The sequence below is a fragment of the Asparagus officinalis genome, chromosome 2 (genome assembly GCF_001876935.1).
Source record: "Asparagus officinalis chromosome 2, Aspof.V1, whole genome shotgun sequence".
Lineage (NCBI taxonomy): Eukaryota > Viridiplantae > Streptophyta > Magnoliopsida > Asparagales > Asparagaceae > Asparagus > Asparagus officinalis.
Genome location: NC_033795.1, coordinates 243066 through 253042, shown reverse-complemented (window position 1 = coordinate 253042; position 9977 = coordinate 243066). Strand labels below are relative to the sequence as shown.

The 9977-nt window shown below is 40.9% G+C and overlaps 1 protein-coding gene across 4 annotated transcripts; it reads left to right on the top strand.

Moving 5' to 3' along the window:
* On the top strand, positions 812–6377 carry LOC109829760 (auxin transporter-like protein 1). Of its 4 annotated transcripts, none has more exons than XM_020396792.1 (7): positions 812–1346; positions 1770–2024; positions 2203–2388; positions 2536–2832; positions 3053–3150; positions 4756–5221; positions 5764–6377. In XM_020396792.1, exons 2-7 carry the CDS (start codon positions 1830–1832, stop codon positions 5983–5985), a joined length of 1464 nt encoding a protein of 487 aa, XP_020252381.1. In that variant the 5' UTR covers positions 812–1346; positions 1770–1829; the 3' UTR covers positions 5986–6377. The 4 variants fall into 4 exon arrangements, with proteins under 4 accessions (XP_020252381.1, XP_020252380.1, XP_020252383.1 ...); XM_020396791.1 differs by having other exon boundaries at positions 812–1356; XM_020396794.1 differs by lacking the exon at positions 812–1346 and adding an exon at positions 1394–1603.

The following is a 9977-nucleotide window of genomic DNA, read 5'->3' as shown; positions in this document are numbered from 1 at the left end:
GGTAACAAGTTATTAAGATTCCTAATCTGTTTTGATTTTGGTTTTAGAATTCCTAGTATGCTTTTGGTTTTAGGATTTCTATATATATAGGAACAAATTTTAGGTTTGGAGAGCATTGAAGGGATATTTGGAGAACAGAAAAGAGATATTTTCTGAGCTATTGGTTAGAGTTTTGTTTAAATAGAATTAGAGCTTTGTTGGTAAGATTAATTGGTGAGTTTGTGTGATTTTGTAATCTCAGTTTGTATTCTTCTTCTCTATTAGTGAAAACCTCATCCCCTTTCCGTGGACATAGGTAACTTGCCGAACCACGTTAAAATTGGTTGTTTGAGTTTGTGCCGTTATTTTGCATTGTTTGGTATTCTCTCGGCGTTTGTTTGATTTGGTCTCTCGAAGCACATCGATTTGGTTTTGACTTCTGCCATGCACAACAAGTGGTATCAGAGCACAACATTTACTTCAAGACGGATCGATCAATTTTCTCTATAAAGTTTACTATCGTTATTCGCAAATTACCCTAACTTGTGGCCGATTACGTAAAAATATATCTAATATAATTTAGGAGATATATATTCGAAAAACCTTCTCCTTAGGCGCAGCTGAGATTGAGGGATAGAATTGTCAGGAGAGATTTTGGTGGCTTTTGAAGTCGGGTGTCTCCCGGTTGTTTTGTTTGTCCTTGTTATTTATTTGCTCATTTACGTAGTACATGTTACCTAAGAGCCCCCCTCTGTTTTAGCATCTTGGTAAGTTATAGCTTAAATAGTCTATATAAATACCTACTTGGTTTGGTTGCTGATTAACACCTCTCCCTCCCCCCATCTCTCTCTCTCTCTCCGTATCTATCTGTATTTTGTCGAAAGGAATCTGGGCTAATAAACCAGAAGAGATCAGAGTGAAGAAAGTCTTTAATTTCCAATTTATTCCCCCCCCTCTCTCTACCCGGCACCCGCTCCATTACTATTGTACCAACCACTACACTAGCTACTACGTACCTCTCTCTGGGGGGGCAGAAACGGCGGGCGGCCTCAAAACTCTAATTGGGCATTTAATGTCAGTTGCAGCGCTGCAACTTAATTGGGCGCCAGAGCTAGAGTCATGAGCTACCGCTGTTAATTGTCCTCTCACAGCTGAAGAGCTTAATCTGAGGCACTGCACTGACTGTCCAATCCTCTCTCTCTCTCTCTCTCTCTCCTTAATTAATTCCGGGGGATTTAACGAAACGGAGAGAAGGCCAGGCCAGTGCGGGCTTCTTCTTTTTCCAATCTTATTACTCCTCCCAAGCCCTCTGCTCTGCTCTCTCCGCTTTTAAAACACAAGCGAAGCGAAGCGAAGCAAGTCAAAAAGTAATTAACAGTGAGCGTTTCTTTCCTCGTCCTCATTATTCTCTCAGCCGTTACTCCTCAGGACTGCTTTGTTTTCGCCTTCATTAATTTCCGAATTATAAGACCCCCCCACCTTTGATTACCTCATTTGCGTGCGTTGATTCGTGGTAATACTCGGCACATCTACCTTCATTCTTCCCCCCCCAGATTCAACGGATCCGCTGCTGCGTTTTAACCACAGCCAGCGAGGGGGGAGAGAAGGAAAGGAATAGCCAGTTGTACGGTTGTGTTCTTTTGAGTTTACTTTAACTTTTAATTTTATTATTATAATTTTTTTTTCTTCCATCTTTTAATTTAACCCTTGTTAGAAACGGTGGTTACCGCGACCGCTAACTTGTCTTTTTTCTCTCTCTTGTATTCTTTCTCTCGATTTCAATCCTTCAGCTCCAGCAGCGAGCGTCGCACGTCGTAATTCTTTTCCGGTGCCGGCGAAGAGAAGAACCAATGGCTCCTAAGCAAGGAGAGGAGGCAATCGTGGTCGGCCACAACGAGACCTCTGCAGATCAGCAACTGATGGGAAAGGATCACGCCGATGAGGAAGGGGGTGGTCCCCCTCCAGGAGGGGGAGGCGCGTTGAAGAACTTGCTCTGGCACGGGGGTTCTGTTTATGATGCTTGGTTCAGCTGCGCCTCCAATCAAGTATGTGCCATGCTTCTTCTTAATTCGTTCTTAATGATCGATGTCATCGTGGTTTGCTTAGTTTCTCTAGCTAGTTTCACTGAGTAATATATATATCCATGCATGTAACTAATTTGTTTTTAATTAATTAAACTGGCCGATTGTCGAATGGTGACGGCGTCAACCAATGTGGCCGCAGGTAGCTCAAGTCCTGTTGACGCTGCCGTACTCCTTCTCTCAGCTGGGGATGGTGTCGGGAATAGTGTTTCAGTTGTTCTACGGCATCATGGGCAGCTGGACCGCCTACCTCATCAGCGTCCTCTACGTCGAGTACAGAAGCAGAAAGGAGAAGGAGAACGTCAGTTTCAAGAATCACGTCATCCAGGTCTTTCTTAACCCCTGTTACCCGAAACTCAATTCCCCTGTTTTCTAGGTTCCAGCTGACGTGATGAAATGAGATGCGCCCCCGCCTCCTCAATTTCATTCTTCTTCTTTTTATTCACTCAGCTCATCACTTTTTCGGTCGCTGCAGTGGTTCGAGGTGCTTGATGGGCTTCTGGGGCCTTACTGGAAAGCCCTGGGGCTCGCCTTCAACTGCACCTTCCTCCTCTTCGGATCCGTCATCCAGTTGATTGGCTGCGCCAGCAACATCTACTACGTCAGCGACCATCTGGACAAGAGGACCTGGACCTACATATTTGGAGCCTGTTGCGCCACCACCGTCTTCATTCCCTCCTTCCACAACTACAGGATTTGGTCCTTTCTGGGTCTGGGCATGACCACCTACACCGCTTGGTACATCACCATCGCCGCACTTGTCGACGGCCAGGTTGGTTCCTCCTCGCTCTCCCCCTCCCTCTCTCTTCTCTAACCAGCTGCTGCGCCGTACCGTTGTGCTTGTTTAACTTGACGGTATGGTAATTGTGAGTAAATATTATGTAAATTTCAAAAGCGCAGCAAAGAGTCTGATCATTTGAGGACCAAAACTAAATTAATTAACAAGGGTCGTGCTCCCTTTTGGTTTTGTAACGACTGGTGCGTACGTACAGGTTGCAGGCGTGGTCCACTCGGGCCCCAAAAAGCTGGTACTCTATTTCACCGGAGCCACCAATATTTTGTACACTTTCGGCGGCCACGCAGTCACCGTGTGAGTACTCCCTGCCCCCATCTCATCAAATCAATTGCTAGCTAGCTAGCTATCTTGGGTTATAATTATTAGGCTCCTGTATCTATCTATCTATATTTCGCTAAAAATCCACTTTTCAAACTCTCCGCCGATTCCTTCCGTTCCCATTTCTGCAGCTTTTGCCGGTCAGCAAACCTACAAGATATAATTATTTCATATCCCTTATTTTTTGCCCACAAAAATTGCCCTTTCCCCATCTTTTTTCTTACTTTTCTTTTCTTTTGTTTAAAAAAACAAAAAAAAAAAAAACAAAAACAAAAGGGGTGGTGGGAAACTGGAAAAGGGGTGCATACGGAGTACGATTGCTATTATTTACAGCTATCCAGCTGGGTGAAGACCAGGAGAAAGAGGAGAATAATAATATTTAAGTAATAAATATCATTATTATTTTACTAATAATAATAATAATTTGTCCGCAGCCCATTTACTCGTCTCTAGCTTTAGCATGTATCTTTAACTGAGCAGGAGGGCTCACTAGCTGTCATTGGCAAACCGCTACAGACGGCATAAAGAGCTATGGCTAGCCTTCTTACTTCTTCTTCTAGCTAGCTAGGTCTCTATAGTTGAAATTGACCTTTATTTCTTATATAGCATTGACAGCCAAGTAACCTTTCAATTTAGCTCTAGCTTTTAAGCTTGTTACTACTTCCAAACCATTAATTAATAAGAGGAAATCCTTTTATTAGTGGACTGCAAAGGAAATGAGTAATGATGATTGAAGTTAGTATAAACTGGACTCCTACATTCTAGGTTGCGTCTACAATGAAAGAAATTTCACGAGATTTATTAGATCGTTCCGAAAGACCAAAGTTAATTGTCTTATGTTGTCCCTCCTATAAATATATGGCAGGCGGGCATACAGATTCTCTATCTTAAACCTTTATCTTCCCTAAGGGCATGTTTGGACGCAATTTTTGGACGGTGATAAAAGTTTTGAAAAAGTCAGAACTTTTACAACTTTTTTTGTAAAAGCCCTCCAAATTAGGGCGATTTTGCAAGAAAGCCTGCCTTTTTCAGAACTTTGTCAGAACTTTGGCCGGGTTTCTCCCTCCAAATAATGCAAACAAACGGGGGCCCCTAAATCTGTGAAGACGATTAACTTTCAAAATGGTAAACGTGGATTAATTGGGAAAAATCATTAGATTAAAATGTAATCCACAGTCAAACTTTCAATAAATCAAGGTGTTAATTACTTATAAGTCGCGCTTTTTTTTTTAATCCTGATGATGGCCCATTAAAAATAGAACTTGAAGGTTCTGTGACCCGTTCACTATGCTCTGTACATGTGATTATTAGAGACACGAATTGAAAGTTTCGTTTGTTGATTTATGATTAAGGAACCTCACATGGTCATGTGATGTTTGATTTAAGTTTAGTTTGATCTGAACTGTTGAAATTGTTCGAGTTGTTTATTTTCTTTAGAAAAATCACAGGAGTGTCACCATGTGCACAGGCCGTTTTGTTCGTTAACCAATGATTTTGGCATCTCATGAACCTGACCATGTGAGCTTGTTGTTATCGATTGAGAGATTAATAACCAAATGATAATATTTATTCATCTAACAGGGAAATCATGCATGCGATGTGGAAGCCACAAAAATTCAAGTACATCTACCTGCTAGCAACTCTGTACGTCTTCACACTGACCCTGCCGTCTGCGGCTGCAATGTACTGGGCCTTCGGTGATCAACTCCTTAATCACTCCAACGCCTTCTCCTTGCTCCCGAAGACTGGATTCCGTGATGCTGCTGTTATATTGATGCTGATTCATCAGTTTATCACCTTCGGCTTCGCCTGTACCCCTCTCTATTTTGTGTGGGAGAAGGTGATTGGAATGCACGACGCCAAGAGCATTTGCCTGCGCGCTCTAGCTCGTCTGCCCGTCGTCATCCCCATCTGGTTCTTAGCCATCATATTCCCCTTCTTTGGACCCATCAACTCCGCTGTTGGTGCATTGCTCGTCAGTTTCACTGTCTACATCATCCCCGCCTTGGCACACATGCTCACTTACCGCTCTGCCTCTGCTCGACAGGTATCCCTCCCTCTGCCTCTGTTATCCTTTTATTAACTTAATTATCACATTAATGACGTTTGTGTTGTTTGATTAGTACTACGCTAGGCATAAAATTTCCAACTGGTTGGTTTTGACCCTCACTATTGTCAAACTAAAATAAGTATCCATTTGTCCGTGTCCAATTCAAGCGCTTCACAATCATTAAATGTTTGCTTAGGATCAGGGAGGGTATCCTGGTCTATTTTGAAACAGTTCATCACTACCGTTTAGCAATAGGGAGGTCAAGTCAACTTGTGTATAATTGTTGGAGCTGGCACCTCGATCTGGTAGAGACAGGCCCCGTCCAAAATCCATTATTAGTGACGGGGACCACTTGCCGAACAGTGGAAACTTGAAAAAAACGAATCCAGATCCACCGGGGGATTGCTAGTCCCCTACTGGAGCCTAATAAATGGGAAAGAATGGATCTAATTAGAGGAATAGACAGCATTAAATGCAAAGGTGTAACGTTCCTTTCATCTCCTTAACCTGTTTCTGTCACTTGTTGTTTGTGATTGCAGAATGCCGCGGAGAAACCGCCCTTCTTCTTACCGAGCTGGGCGGGGATGTATGCGCTGAATGTGTTTGTGGTGGCCTGGGTTTTTGTTGTGGGATTTGGATTTGGTGGTTGGGCGAGTGTCACCAACTTTGTGAAGCAGATCGACAGCTTCGGGCTGTTTGCAAAGTGCTACCAGTGTGCTAAGCCCCCAGCAGCGCCTGCGCCTCTACCTCACCCTCACTGAACCCCATCTTGAAACAAGACTCTTTAAAGACAAATTCTACCGCATTTTAGCTCATTCTCCGTCACGGTTACCGATGATCAACCCCCTTCCTTCCCGTCTTTGTGATATAAGCAAAAGCGTGTTCCCTTCTGTTGGTGTCGGTCCTTGTCCGCATTTTGTTTGCTAGGTATTAAGTAAGTTAGCCGGTTAGGTAGATTAGTTGTTTTTTTTTTGGGTTTTCTCTCGAGTTCCTACAGAAAGAATTGTGTTCAACAACTTTGTATCTTATATATATGGATTAGTGATGGGCAAAGTAATGGGGGCGGGGTACTGATCTTTTTTATTTATTTTGTGACGGTTGTTTACTGGTTTTCATGTAAAAACGGGAATTGAGAAGATTGGGATTTTAATGATTGCTTTGTCTCTGTGTGTGTCACTTTGTTGTCCGTGTGAAAGCAGAATATATATATACATACACACATACGCATATTACGCAGAAGCAGAATATATATATACATACACACATACGCATATTAAGCCTATTAAGGCAGGGGGCAGTAATGGAATGGAGAAAGGGGTTTTTTTCGGTTTGAGTTGTAGTTAGTTTATTGTGAAGGAGCGTTACAGACTCATTATTAGTAACATAAATAAAATAACATAACCTGTCGTTGTGCTCCGAAGGGAGAGAGAGGCAGGCAGCCTTTGAAAATGCGCGAATTGAGAGAGAGAGAGAGGGAGAGGTCAGAGGACTGTTGCTAATACTAATAACAGTGGATGGGGGGTTTACATGTGACCGCTACGAGTGAATGAGAAGTGAAACTAGCACTCTTGTATTACGGTTTTCCACTTCATGCCTCACATGGGACAAGGCCACCACCATTTCACAAATTTTTTTTTAAAATAAACCAGCTTTAATTTATTAGTGAAGTCTCCAACGAGGAACAGAACAATATCCGTTGAATTTTATGTAGGATTTAAGATGGGAATTGGGGTGGTGGAGTAGAGGGCTCACCAATCACCATCCCTCTTCCTCTTTCCTCTCTTTGAGCTCCCCATGACATGGGGATTTGCGGTTGCACGTTGTGCAGCACGGAGCAAGCATACGCCTTTGCCTTTGACTTGCTGTGCTTTGTTTCTTGCCATTGATGGTCCTCATTCATCTAAGATCTTTTCACTTCTCCTCTTTGCCATTACCACAAACACGTGGTATGCCCCCCCAACCCACCCCCACACACACACAAAAAAAAAAAAAAAAAAAAAAAAAAATTTATTTTCAAAAAAAAAAAAAAAAAAAAAAAAAACAATTTGATTATTATGTATAGATCATTTAAAGTAGGACGTAGTTGGCTCGTTATGTCCATGTAATCACTACTTTTACTCTCCTCCAAAGCCCCCCCTACTACGATCCCCTGCCCCAGCGCAGCGTGTTTTCGCACTGGCCCGCTCAAGTCATCCAAGTATTTGCATTTTTCTATGGCGAATGTCGGACTTGGATCATATTGATTGGTTCACCAATTGTCTACAGATTAGAAGCGTAGATGTGACTGCGGGCGGGTGGGGTCTAGTGGTTGGACGCTATCTTGACTACCAAGGCCCTTGAACTTTGAATTTCTTCTAACCCTTCAGATGAATTATTGAAATGAATTTCTTCTAATCCTTGGGATGAATTATTGAAATGACGATGATGAGGGTTGTGATAAAAAGTCTAATGCTCTCACCAAACCTTTTGAAAAAACTGAGAGAAGGAGCGCTCTTACCTCGTCACTGCCATTTTCTGAAACGACGCATCACGCAGCACAAATCCACTTCAACACCTACCGTCTGTCTACATATCTAGCTTCGCACTCTAGCAAGCTATTCTCCCACGCCAAAGTCGTGAAGAAAATCCAACAGCCACTGCAATTTTATTTGTATCAAACCCATAACCGAAAATGTAATGGTCAATCAATCATTGTCCATCTCCCACATGATTGAAATAACATCAAATATCCTGTTATTTCCAATATATATATATATACACACGCACATCCTTTTCGTAGCATAAAACACTCTTCTTTTCTGCTTTACGCAAATATAAATTCTCAAGGATGAAAGGAAAGTGCAGCAATTTACGGGCCTATGACCCGACAAACTCATCTGCTGGCATTTGTTTCTTCAGTACAAATAGATTGCATAAGCTATGAAAAGACGTAGATGCACATATTTCACAAGAGCGAATGAGGGGGGTAAAAAGAAGAAGAAGAAGGAAAACTACCACACACTGACTCCATGTTTGCATACACATGATAGGCACGATCTGATCACATGGTAAGAAATGGTAAGAAGCTGTGTAGGGACAAGGAGAGTGCACAACATAATATATTGATAATATACAAACATAATAACATGAAAGGAAGAAATTGCAGCTAAAGAAATTTCTCTGTCGCCAAAGCAAATGATCTTGTGCTGGGTGGTTAGGGCAAAACAAGTAACCAACGGAGTTCCCAAATTTCAAGCTCCATTGTTTGTGTGATTGAACAGCCTCTGGGTCTTAGAAAATAGCTGCGCTATACCAATTTAAACCGAAAGGAACATAATGTAATTTGACCAAAATTTAATAGACAATGACATTAGATCTGGTAACAGATAAGTATTATCCCCTAAGTATCATCTCAGAAAAATGCAAACAAACACACAGGATCAGAACCAAGAATAACCCACTAACGTGCAATGTTGTCATTGACGCAATGTGTGATGGGGAATATCTGAAGGCGGAAAGCGTAAGTGCTTCATACCCTATTATAGAGAGAAAATGAATTATAGAATAAACATGCCTTCTCTGGTCTCTCTGCTTCAAGCATTAAAATATTCTAGCATATTCTTCTTTCCATCACAAGGGTTTTCAAAATTATTTTAACCAAAACCCTGAACCTGCCATATCATGATCAGATCCAGTTCCACGACTTGCCAATTTCTTGATACGGATTGAGAATTCATTGGCCTGGAAGAGAAATAAAATAGAATAAGAAAAAGTTGCACCTCTTGAAGCGGAAAGAGATCATGCTATGATTTGTACAGATAATAACTTCATATCGGAAGAAGCAGCCATTACATGTTAGGATAAAACAAAGAATCAGATTCAAAATCTTAACAAAGACAGTTAAATCTGTTCAGAACTTGATTTGATAGATAAATTATGACACTATGTAGATCCCCTTATGGCCACATATATTAATGCAGATTCACCCCTAGTATGGCTATTTCTTTTCACTCGGACCCGATGTCAACAACTGCAAGATACATTAATGCGACAAAGTTTTCAGAAGACACTAACCTAAGCTTACATGTTCTACAGGAAAACACTGTTCACAAATTTCATTTGTTACTCGCCAAATTCTTTCAGTAAAACCATTAAGAAAGTAAACAACCTTTAGTTAGAAAGATTGCACTTGGTTTAATGATTGCAAAGCTATTTTACTGGGTTAAAATGCAAAAAAGCTAGGATCCTGGGTGCAAAACTTTCATTAGAAACACTGAACACTTGGTTTAATGATTGAAAAACTATTTTACTGGATTAAAATGCCAAAAAAGCTAGAATCGAGGATGCAACACGGTGTTAAAATTTTAAGGGGGAAAAATGCTTCACTGCCTTACATTTATATATTATTTCCACTTTTCATATGTTTCCATCTAACTTTTGTAAATTTTTATCTACATTACATATAAATCTTTCTAACTTTATATAATATGTCTACTTTTCATATCAATTTGTCTACCTTTCTTATAAATCCTTCTACATTTCTATATTATGTGCACTTTTCATTTAAATGTACATCTTTCATATGTTTCTACCTTTTATAATTTTCTATCTACCATTTATATGTTTCCACTTTCTACCTACCACTTGTATGTTTCTGTCTTAATTGAATAGAAAAGTAGAACAAACAAAAGTAAGCAAACTTAACAAATGGAGAGAACATGAGAAAGGAAAGTTTTTTTTTTCTCTGTGTTAATCTTTTTTTTTTGGCAGGGGT